Source organism: Neltuma alba, unplaced genomic scaffold, assembly GCF_004799145.2.
Source record: "Neltuma alba isolate B1F8T4 unplaced genomic scaffold, ASM479914v2 tig00010229_pilon, whole genome shotgun sequence".
NCBI lineage: Eukaryota > Viridiplantae > Streptophyta > Magnoliopsida > Fabales > Fabaceae > Neltuma > Neltuma alba.
This window is the reverse complement of record NW_021635161.1, coordinates 793,037-811,138: the sequence shown is the minus strand read 5'-3', so window position 1 is coordinate 811,138 and position 18,102 is coordinate 793,037. Positions and strand designations below refer to the sequence as shown.

Below are 18,102 nucleotides of genomic sequence, written 5' to 3'. Positions count from 1 at the left end.
GGTCCCCATGTTGGTGGTTGCTAATCCTAATCTCTGCATTAATTATATCATTTTCCCTATGTTTTATTAATTATTATTCACATCGATTTTCAAACTTTTCTGCCTTTTTCCATGCCATGTGTTGTGTGCCTTTCTTTTGTAATGTGCGACATTAACTCGCATGCCTTAACATGGGCAATTCAAACACGCATGCATTCATTCATGCATTTATGTTATCTGGTTTTTTAATATAAGAATTAAATAATTCATTAACAAATATTAAAAAATATTATTTAAGTTAATTGTTTTTAAAAACAAATATTATCTTTTCTAAAATATTTTTATTAATTATGCGTATTAGAATGAAAATACTTTAAAATATACAATCTGTATAAAAAATACTTAAATAAATAAATATGTGAGACAAAATCAATTAGGGTCTTATATTTGTAATCAAATTAAATTTTTAACTAGTTCTTATATTTATAATCGGAGGTAGTGTGTTTTTTTATTTCATATATATAGACACATATGCTACCTCCAATTTTTAATATAAAATTTAGTTTACAGAACAATTTGCACTATAAACACATTACAAACTATATCTTATATTAAAAATTAGAGATGGTATAATTTTGCAATATGAATAAGGAGTCTTTTAAAATAAAGATAAAGATTTGGCCAAAAAAAATAAAGACAATACTTGATAAAATTATTTGGCAACATCTCGCGATTAATAATTTACCTAAAAATTTAGTTGTTGTATATACTGTGTAATTTTTTCTCTGGTGTGTGTTACACGTCACAAAATTATATGTCTTTGTCTTATTCCTAATATTCTTTATTCATTTCGCTCTTCTATTTTTCTTTCTCTTCCCACGTTTCTAAAACACTATCCAACATGTTTATCTCAGATAATCAACAAAAACATGAATCCGAGTTTCTTTAATTTTCTGAGAATAAAAATATAATGAAAATAAATAAAATATAAATATGTGAATTCATCAAAACGTACGGCATGTGTTGTACTACTTTCGATTCTTACTATAAGACCTTGTTTGACTTTTATTTTGATCACAAGTATAAAATCCCAATCCACTTTGTCTCTCATATTTATATGTTTTTTTCAAGGTAGTCTTTTTAACAGTGCAGTTCTAGCTAATATAGTTGATTAGCAAAGATATTTTAGGAAAGACAATACTTATTTATTACAAATAACTAACTTAACTTATTTCCTTAATCTCTTCAAATTAGTTAACTAGTTCTTATAATTAGGACCAGAGGTAGTATTATATGTGCATGCACCTATGCTCTGTCTTTGATATATTCTGAAGTTTTTTTGGTCTAATTTCTTTTTAAACCTGCTGATTATCTCTAAATACCTAAACCCTATGATTTAGGAAAAGCTGAAAATTTGGTTTAGGAAAGAAAAAGAAAGTGAGAGAAAAGTCAATTTGATTAAGATGGATATAATTAATTATTTCCTAAGGAAAAAATCGCATCATGCCTGACGTAATTATTTATATCACATGATTGGATTAAATTAACATGCCTTTTTTCAGCAGTAAATAATTTCATATGTAAACTTAAATCTGAAGCATAGCGCAATTATCATGGTTCAAATTTCAACTATTTCTTGCAAATATAAAATGACACAAACGGAGATTAATTAAAATAAAAAGATTAAATGATTAATTATTTTATCTCATCGTGCTTGCTTGCTATCGTATATATTATTTATATTTATAGTCTAAACCCTCATCGTCTACTTAACGTTTGTACGGATACAGGAATCAATTAAATAATTTTAATCGATTATAATTTATTATTAATTATTAATATCTTGCAGACATGCTCGAACACTGGGGCCACTAATGGATTATGTGAGTATAATTTATTTATTTTGTATTTTGTAAATTAATAATTTCTTAATGTGCAAAGAAATAAAGAATAGAGACGTCTTGGACTCCTGGTGGATTTTATTGAACCTCTCGTGACGGAAAAAAAAAATAAGTCAGTTGATTATTTTAGTTTTTAGTATACGGCGATAAAAATATTTTTAAACTGATTTAAAGTGGAATTAATCATCGCAACATGAATAAGGATCCCCAAAAGGTCGACATTAGAGAATATAATAATACAACCGATTAACTTCTCCATTAAAATTCAAACCTGCCTTTTGTGATTAGGAAATATAATTTGAATTAAATATTTCTTAATTTGGTCAAAAAACTCAGAAAAGCATATATTGATGTAGCACACTTGTACTCATGATTCATGGATTGTGACTTTTTTTTTAATGGCTGTTTCGAAAATCAATCAAATATTTTTTTTGGGGGAAAATGCCGTTTTATTGGTGCAACAATATATTCCCTTAGTTCCTTTTTATAAAATTTTTTTTGAGAATATTCTTTTTGTGGTCCTATTTATGAAAAAGCAAATACATCTTGTCTTATGCATTCACTAATTTTTTGTATGCTTCATTAAAAATTTAAATGAACCTCCAATCAATTAATAAGCTATTAGTTAATTTTCTTAACAGCATCATTAAATAAATAAGATAAAGGTATAACTTTTCTAGCATGTTCTTATTAAATCTAGCTTGGTTTCCGTAGTTGAGAATCGTGTTCAATCAGCGATAAAGATATAATTGAAAAATTAGAGTAACCTTATAGACTAATAAAATTAGTTAAGCTAATTAAACTTATAGCAAAACATGACATTTTCACATTTGTTTTCTCCCATGTTTTATTTAATGAAGGAATTTTAGGGGGAGAAAAAGTGGCATTTAATAACCTACAATAAATGTTACATCAAATTTCTGAAATGACATGTAAAATTTAAATTAAAAAAAACACTAAAATCACTTATTTTGGGAGTAACAACGACAAGATGGAGGATATATGTTATAAATAAATAAATAAATGCAAATTAAAGTGATGGATAGACACAGTGATTGATTAACTGTAATAAATAATGAAAAGTGTACTTCACAGCTTCATGCCCTCATAATTGGGGTTCCAAAAGGACAGCCTTCTTTATCAGACATGTTTATGACTTTGCCCCTCCACATGTCCCACTTTTAACCATTTCTCATGCAACTCCTTCCCATTTTCAACAATGACATCTACTCAAGTATTCTTCCTAATTAATTCATGAATAATTGCCAAAAACACATACAAAGTTTGCTTCTTCTTTTTTTTCCAAAAGAAATTAGGAAAAACCAGTCCAAAACTTTGGTTTAGAAATTTTATTAATCAGAAGAAACGTAAAGTATCAGACTAGTAGTACTATGCAAGATTTCATACATAAAAAGTATCGGTACTTGAATTCTAGTTGTTCCAGCCAAAAAAAATTTTAGAGATTTTTTCACCAACTTTCTTAAAATTTTATGTTCTTTTCAAATTTGTCCTAAATTAAATAAGGGTGTCTTTCAAAATATCATTTATTAAAAGATAGAGATCAGAAAGATCTCTCGAAACATCACAAAATTTCTAAACTAAAAAGAAGGTAAACAAAAATTATGCATCATATTTAGAGACAGAGAAAGAAATTGTGTATATATATATTTATTATATATACATTTTACTTAATTAGAATGAAATTGGGAGAGACTTCCATAGTGATGTAAAGATACTATAGTGACACATGATTAATTTCATGAAAGTGTGGGGTCATGAAGTGTGATTTTCATTATATGGATCTCATACTTTTTGACGTAGCATAAGCGAACGAAGCGGCCATGCCCTTAAAGTGTCCTCATGACGAATGATTGAGGCCTTCGTGTAGGTTCACGCCTTTAAGAAGAATGAAATGATTAAAAAGTAAGGCATTTCATGAATTAAAGTCGTCCTCTTTCTGAAAAGCAGCCTTGAACCTCACCCTTATGACCTTAGACCCCCCACCTACCTTCTCTATTTCTTCCCACTTAATCACCTAATTCATTATAATACTTCTTCCCAGTTATAATATTTTCGCAGATTTTGATCTCAATATACTGAATCTTCATCTCTCTACCCAGCCGATTAATACAGATATATATATATATATATATCATATTATATATATTTATGTATCAGTATAAGATCCATAACGCGTATTCATTCCCTTTCTCTATCATTTCTGTCTATAATTCTCTTTCTCTTTTACATCTGATGAAAACCCAGAAACATGGTGTAATCAAAGTGACAACAACTAAAATTAACAGAAGAAGGAAAACCCAATCAATATCAAAACTCCAAGGGAACCCAAAAAAGCTATCAGTTTCTCATCATCATCAGAGAACATCCATATGTACAGAATAAATCCTTTAAGAAGATCATCAACTCCTCCACCATTCAGCAGCACTCGATATACTTGAACTCGTCTGATCAAATCTCTACTTCTCAGGAGCTCAAGATTCTGCCTGCACCACAAAATCAGAGTTCAAGAGGGTGTGGATGGGTGGGGATGGCGATGGTGGGTTTTGGTGTGAGCAAAAGGATAGAACTTTGGCTTGCTCAGAGGGAATCCGGTGGCTTTGGATGAGGCAGGTTCGATGGCGGCTCTTGTTTCAGTGACTTTGTTCCCAGAAGGACTTGCAGAGGAAGTAGCAACCGTGGTGACGGCGGCGGCGACGGTGGTAGTGATGGTGGAGGAATTGTTAGTGGCGACTCGCTCACAAGAGGGACACATGGTCAAAGTAGTGGCCGGTAATTGCATGAAGAATGGGTTTGAATTAGTCTTCAAAGCTCGCAGTTCTTGAAGCTCTTTGTGAAGCCTTCTGTTCTCTTCAGTTAATGTCTCACAACACCTCTTCAAGTACTCACAATCTACCTCTGTCTGCTTCAACTTCGTCCTGCACGTCCAAAACCCAGAAAACCATTTTGGTTATCCCCAGCACAAAAAGTTCTTTTCTTGACGAACAATTTTTTCCAAGGCTATCCTGATATATGTGTGCGCGCATATATAAAATATACCTTGCTCTTCTGTTTTGGAACCAGACTTCTACTTGGCGAGGGCGAAGATTGAGCTGTTTGGCAAGAGCAAGTTTTTGTTTCTGCACCATAAATTCGAGGAGGAAATTTAGAGGAAATTTAATAGATACGGCATGCGCAGGAGAGTGATCGGTTTATGAGCTTCTTTTAGTTTTAGATACTTACTGGGTTGAGGGTGCTGTGTTCTTTGAAGCTCTCCTCGAGAAAAGCAGATTGTTCCTTGGACAGCCTTAGCTTCTTCCTCGTACTACCAACGTTGTCATCTTCGTCGCTTGCTCTTGAAGAACCAGCCCTTTGATCATAATATAACTCTCCGTCATAATCTCTCTTACAGCCACTAAGACTACTCCCTCCTCTGTTAAACACACTGAGATCCATCTGAAACGACGATGCAGCGCTGTTCGGAGACGACGACATCGCCGCCTCATCCTCCTCCGCAGCCGCCGGCGGCGGCAATCTATTCATATCCATGCCCCTAGAAAAACTGCCTGCACGACAAAAACAGAGCCTTCAGTCTCAAAAACAGAGATTAAACCGTCAAAGAACCATTTTTTGGAAGCTTTAACAAGTGGGTGCTGACCATTTTCAGAAGGAGGCCATGGAAATGAGATTTGGGAAGGTGGGTTAGTACGAGAAACAGCGACTGGGGTGTGAGGGAGAAGATCAAGCTGAACATATTCAGGTCTATCTTCATGGTCTTCTATGCTCTGGTTTCCCTTTTGCTTTTTTGCTTCTTTTTCTTCTGGTTCTTCTTCTTGTTGTTGATTTGATGCTTTGGTACAGAAAGAACCAATGGACAAAGTGGTGAAGCCTAATCCCAGAAGGCTGGAAGTTTCAGAAGGCTTTGAAGCATGATCTCCCAAGCTCAAACCAAGCTCCATCTCAGAGTCTGCATAAGCAATAATACAGAGAGAAGAGAGGTATAAATAGAGAAAAGGAGGAAGAAGGCGGAGGAAGAAGAAAGGAGGTTTCGGAGTGAGAAGGCGTCCTTGAAAAGGGTCTTTATAATTATTGATGACAGTCTTAGATGATCATGGGAAGACCCAGATAGTCACTTTTTTTTAATATAAAAGAATTTTAATTGACGTTTAATTTTAAATATTAATTATATAAATATAATGAGAAATATAAAAATTGTTGTGAGTGTGTACGAGAAGAGGAAGGTTTGACCAAGAAAGCATACCAAGGTTGACAAACACACACGTGATTCGCTAATTTATGGCTGAGAAGGGAATGAAAGGTGGAGAATGAAGAGATAAAAGGGTGGTAGATAGTTATTATAATTTTTATCTTTTTTCATTATTAAAAAATTAAAACAATTAAGTTATCAGGTAAACATGTATTATATTTGAAACAGAGGTAATAATAAATATTTATGATAACTTATTTAATAGATTTCACCTGAAAAATTAAATAATGGTCCCAAAAAAAACAGTGAGAGAAAATAGGGTGTGTTGGTTAAGAAGGACTAACTTTTTTTTCTATATTCTATATATTTGCATCAACATTTATGTGTGCTTGTATCAACATCTATAGACCACAAAGGAGGCGGCTCCTTCTAATTGTATACATATTCCAGATGTTTCTTAAGGGAAGAGAATTTATATTAGCATTTTGATCTTGCAAATATAGAATATAGTGAACAGAGACAAAGGATTTTTTTTTTAAACCTATAAGAGACACAGATAAAAGGGAGAATTACAATAAGGTAAAAAAAATAATTACAAAATAAGTTTCAGAAGTTGTCATTTTTTACTCTAAAACCTGTTATTAGTCATTATAGATTGTTTAGATTGCTATTAAGATTTTTTAGTAATTTTTTTTTTTTGGGATTTTATTGTAACTCTTCTAAGATAAAATGGGTTTTGGGCTGCATGCCCATTTTTTGATTTTTAAAATTTTTAATACTTTTACATTAAAATCGTTGTATAAAATTTTTTTAAAAAAAGTTGTCATCCGCATTTTTGTTTTCATCTACATTATGATTTAAACTCAAATAAAACTATACAAGCAAGGTTTTGTGTGGCACACCAAGATTTATATCTTTTTCTATGTTGTTTTATGTAATACTTCTTTAAATATTTCTCTTTCCCATGAAACGCATAATTATTTAAAACTATTTTTTTATTTTGATAGCATTATTTGTGAAAATTAGTTTAACATAAATAATAAAAACCATTTTATTGAAATAAATTCCAAACAAATTTATGAACAATAAAACCTACACTATTATGGTCTATGATGACCGCGTTTTGGATATTGGTGATGATGATGATACAAAACATAACCAGGATTATCAACCCCCCACTTTCCAAGCGGGAAGCACTTTCTCCGGGGTTGAGCATGACGTGAATAATACTTGCACAGTTGTTAATATATAATTTAATTGTTAAGTTGATTTTAATCCTAAATATTATTTTTGATATTAATTATAAGAGTTAGTTGATTAATTTGAGAAGATTAAGGAAAGAAGTTAAGTTAGTTATTTGTAATAAATATGTATTGTCTTTCCTAAAATATCCTTGCTAATTAAGTGTGTTGGTTAGAATTATCATTGTTAGAAGGATTATCTTGAAAAAAAAAATATAAATACGAGAGACAAAATGAATTGGGTTCTTATATTTAAGACCAAAATAAAAGTCAAATAAGGTCTTATATTAAGAACTGGAGGTAGTATAAGACTTATTTCTCATATTTATCAATTTTTTCTAGACTATCACTATTGATATAGAAATATGACATGTTATATTTCTTACAATTAAGAAACTTATCTAATTTTTTAATTGAATCAAATTAATTAAATAGGTTTTAAATTAAAGACCGAACGAGTAATTTTTAAATATTAAGTAAGCATTATTTGAAATATATCAAATAAATAGAAGAATTTTTCATGTTTTGAATTTTAGCTTATGTTTTTGGCCAAAACAAAAATTTATCTCATGTTTTCTGCACGTTTTATTTTATATTGTTCCTAAATATTTCTAAATCCTTTTTTTTTCCTCAAACATCTCAATCATTTAAAATTTTTTATCCCCTTTTTTTCCTACGCACAACTAGTATTTTTTTATTAGAAGTAATTTAAATTGAGGCACTATCAAACATTTAATATGAAAAAATTTTTAAAAAATTTAAATACTAATTTATCACGTTGTGAAAAATTAATTTTTTTTAGTTAGATTCAATTTTATTATTAATCCTGCTTCCTAATTTTCCCTATACAAAAGAAAGATAGCAAAAAAGACGAGGGACACGATGAAGAAGGAGGCATGGGTGTAGGCTTGGGGTAAAAAGTGAGGGGAGGAGGGGGAGGCACAACAACAACACAGCGGCGCCCACAAGCGCCACCTAAGGCAGGTAGTGGGGACCACTGCCCCACTAAATAAAGGACCGATCCCAAACAGCATAATCACTCTCTCTTTGGAAACGGATCCTATCACCCTCCCCGCCACTTTAACTATATTTCTTTAACCAACCAAGAAAATGACATCCTATCATATTTTCCGCCAAAAAAAAAAAGAGATAATAACCCCCTCATTATAATTATTAATATTAGTGTTCATATAAAAATGAATATCCTCCAATTCTAAATACAAGACCCTTATATAAGGGTCTTGTATTTAGGATCGGAGGAGTATCTACACTTTCTTTTCATCCATTTTTGTAAAACTCTGTTTTTGAGAGGAATAGTACTATTCTTCCGGTCCTTGATATAAGACCTATTTAAATAATTTGATTAAATTAAGGAAGTTGGATAAGTTAGTTAATTATAAGAAATGAGACACGTTTTTCTTAAAATACCATAATCGTCTTTCTTAATATCCCCTCTTCCTCTTTTACTTAATTATGGTTGAAAGAGTATCCATATAGATAATTTAGAGAAATTGATATATATGATAAATGACTCTTATATTTAGGACCAAAACTAATTCAACAATTAGATTCTATATTAAGGACCGGAGGAGTATTTCTTTTTATAACATCATTTTCATAGTTTTGAGAAGAATTAATAGATGTTTTCAAATATATCCCTAATAAATAATTATATCATAAAAAAATTATTCAAAATTGTACATATCATTATATTTAATTATGATAAATTTTGAAAAAAATTAATCAAATCTATCCAATCATTGATTAACTTTTACCATTACATAAGGCAAAAAAATATTGATGTGCTCCCTCCAATTTCAAATATAACATCTAATTGAGAGTTTTAGCCTGGTTTTAAATAGATTATTCAATTTCTCTCTTGTTTCTCATATATTAATCATTAGAGAGCATTTTTTTCTCTGCACAGTAAATTCTAATTATTAAATAACAGGGGTATTTTTGAAAAAGTATCATAAATTTTATACATATTAATTACAAACAACCCTTTTAACTACTCTTTTTTTTTTTAATCCTACCAATATTTAGAAGAATATTGTGTTTAGAATTGGAGAGGGGGTAAAAAAATTTGGAATTTTTTTAAGAATATATTTAATATGGGTAATTAGTAAATTTCTTTAATTTTTAAACAGATATTAATTTTAAAGTTTTTGTAATTTAAATACAAAAGTGTTAAAATAGATTTATAAATGAAATAGGAGAAATATGACCTCTTTTTTTTTTTGGCCTGAGGAGAAATATGAGTTGACTTCTTATAATGTGAATTAATCTTTATTGCTTTGTGATATAATGTTCACTAAATTAAGTGATATCTTTAAATAATGATTGGAAGTAGACAAGTGAGAATGACGGGCAGTATTATACTATAAAAATTTGGTATTGATCACTATCCTCAATCATTATGTACCTTACATATTAAGCTAATTTTACTGAACAATTTAATTTTTTATTTTTAATATTTGATTTTTTGTTCGTTACGCATTTTGATAAGCCGCGTATTGGACATTTCCCCATAATTAATCCATCTATCCATCTCATAACATTATGGTATAACCTAACAAATGTCACATTCTTGTATTAGAATACGATTTTTGATATGATAATTAAATTATAGCAATTTTTTAATAATCCAAAACAAAATCAACTTAACTACTTATCCAATTTCTATTCAACAAACCGTGAGCTAATTAAATAAAAAAAAAAATCCGTCCGGCTTATAATAATATTTTGGAATTAATGAGTGCCTTTAATCACCTATATATAATCTGATTTAAAGATATGTTAGGTACGCAGGTTTAGCTATAAGCATCAACATTAGGAACTAATGGATCGTTTGATCTAACAGTAATGGTATAAATAAATATTATGATATATCAACATGCTTAGTGTCTAAACCTAACCTTCATCAAATCTATCCAATCATTGATTAACTTTCAATTGAACTAACATGCATCTACTGATTTTATAATTAATTTCAATCGTCCTTGGAAATATTATTATAAGCATAAGTGTACATTTAGTTTTTAATAAAATCCTGTATAAAGTATCCTATTATATATTTGTATTTTAGAAAAGGTACTAAAAATTTAAGATATATGTATCATGGTCATATAGACATAGTCATATAATTAACTCACAATTCTAAAGATTATTCATAAAAATGAAATATTCTGAGCATGCGTTTGAAATAGTTAATGAGTGAATGAAGCAATATAATGGCAAGCAAATGAAATGATAGGGTGTGACATTTTTGCTTTAGTGTGATTATAAAAATACTAATTAAGAATCACTCGACGTGTGTTGTCACGAATTTAATTAAAATGGAAACATGCATAGTGATTAGTTACGTCACCTAATTAACACTGCTTACCAACTTCTGGCTAATTAATTAATTAATTACAACAAACAAGAAAAATAAAAAGAAAATGATGAGAGAAACAAAATTATATAAAGAATAATTGTTTAAACATTGTGGTTCCTCCGACGCCTATCATTTTAATGTCTTCAATCAATAATCTTGACCAAAAAGACTCTCTCAATAAATGAAATCTGTAATAATTAGTGCTGTGATCATAAATCATGATCTCAATAAAATCATGCATGGGTACCCACCTAGATATAACTGGAATAATAATGAGAAAACAAAATATTGAATGAAAATAAAATTTAAAAATTAAAATGTGGTGTTATACATATAGTATATGTCTCTTTCGATTTTTTTTGTATGATTTATAGGTTAACTGTTTGTATTTTTGACATTCAATAAAAAATATAAACAATAATGAAGCGTACTTCCCCAGTTTCAATTTGTAAAATATTATTAGAGCATATTGCGAAAAATAGTAAACCTCATTAAAGATAGTTAGAGACCTTTTTTGTTGAAAAAAGTATAAAATTTCCAGAAGTCCAATTTATTGAACACTAACTATTAATTAACGCATAAATAATTAAAGAAGCGTGTTCTTAGAACAAGGTGAATGAATTATTAATGTTTTCCAAAACATCTTATATTGTGATATATCATATATGAAATCATTCCCCCAAAAAAAATCTTATAGATCAAAACGAAGGGAGTTTTATTCATAAGTCATAAATAATTACAATGACAAATAAAAGACTTGTTTAAATAATTACTTTCAATACCTTTAAAATTTCTTTTATGCCTACCTAATTGCTCCTGAAAAAATTCTCGGTTCCAACCAAAACTCGATGGACATTATTTTCTTACTAAGTATTTCGAAAAATATCATGTCATTTATATCATTTTAACAATAGCAGCTTGAAATTAAAAAAAGTAATATACTAATGTGAAAATAATAATAATTTAATAAAAAATATATTGAATTAATAAAATATTTCTTTTATATGTCTAAAATAATCCTATTAAACAAAATATAAATAATGGGGAGTGGGTTTTCTTTTTAAAAAAAAGTAATTTCATATATATTTTATTTTATATGTACACAATTTGCGCACGCAAGTCAAACACGTTTCGCTTTCCCAACTCTTCTAATGGAAAGTGGGAACACAGTTTCATCCAAAAAGGTTTAAAATTTCCAACATTTTGAAGGGAAAAATAAAGGAGCTCAATTAGTGCTCCTTCGGGTGGATTGACAAGAAAGCTATAATCATTGCTTCAGTTGAAATTGATGACGGAATTAAAATAGTTATTTACGTTCATCTTTTTCAAAATAGTTAATGTATATCTACTTATCTAGTGCTTCAAGTATTTCTCTGAATATATCCAGTATTATAAAATATTTCATGATGCATCAAGTATTTTAAATTTTAAAATTTTTTTAGATACATTTAGCATACTAAAATATTTTTTGATATATCCGGTATCTTAAAATATTTTTTTTAGATACATTCAACTCTAAAAAATATTTTTTTATACATCTAGCACTAAGACAAAAAAATATTTTATGATATTAAATATACTTAAAAAGATACTTTGAGTACTGGATGTAGCTGAATTCTTTTCAGAATTCAATTTGGTTTTAGTTTTTTTTGGCCAAACATTTAAATACTTAAGAATCGGCTGGTTTTAATTTTATACTTCAATACTTGCTTTCCAATTCACATTGAGTCATAACTGATTCAAATCAATCAATCAATTTATACGCAAAATCTTGTTCAGTGAATTGGATATCAATTTGATCAGTTTTAATTTATTTCACAGCAATAAATTATTTGAAAAATGAAATTAATGAAAATATTATTTTTTTGCAAAAAAAGCTCAAAATTCCCTGGTTAAAAAATTCAAAAATTAAAATTTGTTTGAAAACTAAAGTGCAATATATTTTTAACGACTTAATTTGTTTTTTTGAAAACAAACTATACACAACCTGTTTTCAAATTTCAACTGGGAAACCCATTTATTTAGCCGCCGCGCACTGCCTCACATTTTCATCCCCGGTAATCATTATGTATATCTCCCTTTTACCCCTTCCCCCTTCTTATATTTGGGTTCTATACATGGATTGTATTTTTAATTTAATATACTGTGTATATATATGTAATTCGAGATAAATTATGCAATTTTATTTAACGAAATGGGTATTATACTATTAATATATTATCAATAACAATGGAACATGCCATCAATTTTATGTATAATATATATTGATATACTGCTTCTGATTGGGATTAATTACTTTCATAGCTAAAAAAAAAAAAAAGAAGCTAATGTAAGCCGTATTTGAAAATGCGTTTAAAAATAGCCTTTCAATGATTTTGAACATTTCTAAGGAATAATAAATTTTTTTGGTAAAAAATAATAAATATTTTTTTTTACAATGCTGGTGTGAATAGCTATAAATCTAACATGTATGTATAGCATAACCAATATTGCTCAAGGCACTATCAAGTGCTAAATATATTTATATTTTTCAGTGAGAATTTAAATATTAGTTCGTTAGATTGTGAATGACTAGCCCATTCCACTAGACTCAATCTCGGTTGGTATATATACGCATTATTGTTTAAAGTTATTTTTGTCCTTTTAGTTATTGCTGGCCCAAAGGTTTTTTAATTCATTGTTGGAAGATGTACTCACATTTAATGTCTGATAATATCTTAAACAGGATTGCAGCAGAAGGATATTTGTGCCAAGTCAAAAAAAATACTAAATAATTGTTAGTAATTTCGCATATTTAGCCTTTAATCACGTGAATGAAAGTGTTAAGCTAAAATTTTGCCATCTAATTTAGGTCTTTACATTTGAAAAACTAATATGTGGTGGTGCAAGGCATGTGTTGAATGAAAAGAACTTGGAGCTAAAAGAGTTGAAATTAATGAAACAGTGCTTTGTGTGATCATTATTGTTTAGCGTTGAATTAAATCATTTTATTGTGATTTGATTTCCCATCAAATTGGCTTCCTTGATGATTCCATATATATACCACAAAAGTCATTTATAAAATCTATTTTCATTGAAAATTTACCTTCGTACGAAAATGAATGGAACAAGTAACTTAATCTCTCCAACATCTATTATTACAATAATGATCATACTTTTGACGAAAACAAAGTAATATGATGATAACATATATATGTTACCTCTAGTCCTTAATATAAGAGTCAGTTGACTTATTTGAGTAGATTAAAAAAACTAATAAGTTAGTTATTTATAATAAGTAAGTGTTATCTTTATTAAAATATCCTTACTAATCAAGTGTATTGGTTAAAACTACTGTTACTACAAGAATTAATTTGAGAATAAATAAATAAATATGAGAAATCAAATAGATTAGGATTTTATATTTAGGATTAAAATAAAAGTTAAATGAGTTTTTATATTAAAAACAGGAGGTGGTATATTTGAATTTTGATAACAAACATCATTGAAATTAGATTTTCTTGGGGAAGGACAGGCTTTTTGCTAACGTTCGCAGTTTACAAGTGGGAGGTGGCGTCCTGTAAGCAAGAACATCATCCCATAGACCTTTTTACAATGAATAGAGAAAAATAATTAGATTTACCAGACAAAAACAAAGAAAAATATTTGTGATCTTGACTTGACTTTTCAAAGATGGATGGCGCAGTAGTCTTGTTATAACGCATTTGTTATGTGACATAAAAATGACACATTTTGTTCCTGATTTTAATTTTTATTATATCAACATCAGCAGCAAACTTCAAATGAAAATTATGGCTTATATTATTTTTCAACCTATACAATAAGCATAGTGAGTATTTGTTTTGGTTTTAAATACACGATTTTAGTACCCTTTATCTCCCTCATATAACATTTTATTTCCAAATTATCCTAATTAACTCCACGTGTTTTTGTCACTCTTTTTATCTCATCTTCTAGTTTAATGCTCTCTCTCTCTCTTTGGAGGTATTTTGGGAAGAGTGGTACATATTTTTCACAAAATAAAAAAATAATTAAGTTAATTAATCTAATTAACATATGTGAATTAATTAATTAGATTTTATATTAAAGACGGGATAAAATGGTTAAAAAACTATTTAAAGCATTATAACTGTAATAAAATTGAATTAGTTTCTAATATTATTCTTATTAATTATCAGACCTGCACTTCATTGTCATATTTATCTGTTCTCTCTCTCATTATCCTTTATCTTAATTCTTTTTGGTTTTTGGTAAAAACCCCTTATCTTAATTTCAATGCAACAACAAAATATTAAATAGTTTAACAAATTTAGAAGGTAGCTCATGTATAGGACTAGATGGAATAATTCTAATATATAAAGTACATAAATACTATAAAAATTGGACAAAATCGTATTATTTATGAGTTACAAATAATGAAATTTATTTTTGGACGGCACACACACACACACAACGCAAGACCATATTTTTTCCAAGAAGAAAAAGGAGTGAAATAGGGGGCAAGTAGAGACAATAAGAAGTGGGCTATATATTAATAGAGGAGAGGCTTAAGGAGAAAGGAGGGTGGCTTATGGTGGGAGCAGTCGAGCAGAGCTGCGTCTTTTGGAGGCAACGTCCCAACATTCCTAATCATGCCCTCTATTCATGCGCCACTTCGATTCTCTATTTCTTTTTCACACTTCCCTTTCTTATTTATATGTTTTTTAATTTATTGGCATCATTTATTTACTTACTTAATTAATTAGTTTGAATAGTCTATAATGTTACCAATAACGTTGGATCTAACAGAAAGGGATAAGAGACTAGTCCATCACAATGTGATGAATTAATATTCAAATTTTTATTAAAAGATATGCTCATATTTAATGCCTAATAATACTTTGAATATGATTGACTCCAATAAGAAGATATATGTGCATAACCAAAAGAAATTCTAAGATGTTGAAATGAGCCAAATATTCCATTTTGTTGCTTTCTCTGTCTTTCTATCTCCAAAGTTCTTTTCGGTTTTCAAGCTTTCATCATCTTCCTACAAAAGAACGTAGTTCTATGTATAAGTTCAACAAATTTTGTGTGTCTTTTACTCTTAATTATAATCCATATCAAATAGCAAAGTAAGACTCATTTGTACTAAAATTAATACTATGAAATAAATTTTATATTTAAAACCACAAAATCACATCTGCAAAGGTGAAAATGTGAGTAGAGAGGAAGGAAAAACAATCAATAGCTTTGTGATACAGTGATATCAAAGTTTTCTTTCTTTTTTTCCCTGTGAACATGAGGTTGCATGTTTGATTTTGCCAATAACTTAAAGTTGCCGTACCGACCTTTTCAAATGAATAAATAAAAGAAAGAAAATTTTAGAGAAATTGAAAAAAAAAAAAGATTAGTGAATGGGAGAAAAGGCTGGGAACAAAATAGACCATAGTTAAGTAGCATTAATTAATGTGAAATACATTCATGAAGGCCTGCATCAGAATCTCAGTCAATCCTTATCATTGCGTCTCCATAATGTCTCCACTCTTTTTTAATCATCTTAACGCAATAATGTTACGACATCCTTGTTCCATTTGTTCGTGTTGGAATGATTTTCCCTTTTATTTTTCTAATTTTAAAAATTACTTGTTGGCAGTAGTATTAATTTATGTTTATTTAGTGGCATGATAGACAGTCCCCTCCATTTCCACTTGTAAGTTTCATCCTGAAAGATTCTAAATATTGAAATTGTAACTTTACTTTAGATCTAAAAATTTACTAAAGATATAATTAAGATATGGTAGATACTATTTGGTGAGGGTAATTTTGAAAAATGAGAATAATACTTAAAAATTAGAAAAAGGTCAACAAACTTAATAATTTTCTTTATCTATGTGAATTAGTTATAAGTGACCTCTTTTTTTGCGACAAAAAGGTTAAGTCAGTTGGATTTCAGGATTTATCATGATCATCGCATGTCTTTAAACTCAAATAGTACTTACAAAAAATGTTCTTATATCAGCAATGAGATTTGAACTTATGATCTTATGAGCTATAAATCAACTCTTTACCGACTAGATCAACTTTTATTAACAGTTATGAGTGCCTTCATACGACGTCAGATAGGGAAGTACTCCTCTGATCCTATTTATAAGGTAAAGATAAAAGATTTTTGTGTTCTATTTATAAATCACTTTATTAAATTTTTAATATAAATATACCATTTTAACCTTCATATGAATAGTTATTTTTATGAAAAGTGTATATATTAAATAGGAATAAAATCAGAAAGTTGTTATACTTTAAAAAAGAGTTAATATAGTTTAAGTTTTTTTCTTAATATGTATAAAATATATTAAAAATGTCCTGCACAAAGGAATACTAACTATTCTCTATGGCTATAGGGACGGTAATGAATGACGAATTCATCGGTCAAGCATGCATAGGTAAATGCAATCATTATTGTTTCGAAATTAAATTTCAATTAAAAAAAAATGGCAATCTCACATCAAGCATGTAGCAATTGGCAAGGCGCATGATTCATAAACGTGAGTAATTGATTTTGAAATCTCGAGTCTTGTGCAACACTTTGTGAGAAGTTGTGATCTGGTTTTATGGACAGAGAGATTATTCATATTTAAGCCTTTCAAGACACAAGTGTGATGATGATCGTAGTAATGATGTGATCATATATTAATACATAATTAAGATTAAAATAATGAAGGTTTGTAATTAATTGATTGGTAGTAGCAACGTGAAGTGAGCACAAATGATGGTGTTGCTCACTCCTCGTGTGATTAACATCATCCATCATAATTTTCTACTTCCGCATTATAATCATCATTCCTTGTATGTTTTTTCTCCTTCTCCTTCTTCTTCTTTTTTTTAAAAATATTATTACTTATCGAGTCTATAATCAAACAATGAATTGAGTGTTGTCTTTAATCACAAAGTGTGCGAAGGCTAAGATGAGAGAGCCCTTTAGGTCTTTTGGTTATTGATCAATTAGAGAGTCTAAGGTATTATTCTCCTGATCTTTAATGTAAGATTTAATTTGAAAGTTAATGTTCATTGTATATATAAGATCTTTGTTTTACATGTTTATTATTTTTTTAAAATTAACCATATCAATCAAATAGGAGAGGGAGGGAGGAAATTTAGGAAAAGAAACATTTTTAAATTAGTTAAAAATATAAGATCTTTGTTTTACATGGTTATGGCGTTTTAGAAAAAAAATCATACTAACTAATTTAACTAACATTTTTAATTTATATAAATTAGTTAATTAGGTCTTACATTAAAAACTGGGGAGTATTTATATAAATTTTGAAATGATCTCTCTATTTTGTTTTTTTGTTTGCTAGTTTTTAGGAATAATGATTATGTTTTTGACCTGAAAATGAATAATGATATTGATAC

General features: G+C 28.9%; 1 protein-coding gene across 1 annotated transcript; it reads right to left on the bottom strand.

Annotated features, from left to right (window-relative positions):
* Positions 1 to 4,076: 4,076 nt before the first annotated feature.
* LOC114755008 (homeobox-leucine zipper protein HOX11-like) lies at positions 4,077 to 5,910 on the bottom strand. The gene is made up of 4 exons (XM_028943879.1): positions 5,536 to 5,910; positions 5,121 to 5,443; positions 4,938 to 5,017; positions 4,077 to 4,816 (listed from the first exon to the last, which is right to left on the bottom strand). The coding sequence occupies exons 1-4, from the start codon at positions 5,834 to 5,836 to the stop codon at positions 4,405 to 4,407; spliced, it is 1,116 nt and encodes a 371-aa protein (XP_028799712.1). The 5' UTR covers positions 5,837 to 5,910; the 3' UTR covers positions 4,077 to 4,404.
* Between the last annotated feature and the right edge of the window lie 12,192 nt (positions 5,911 to 18,102).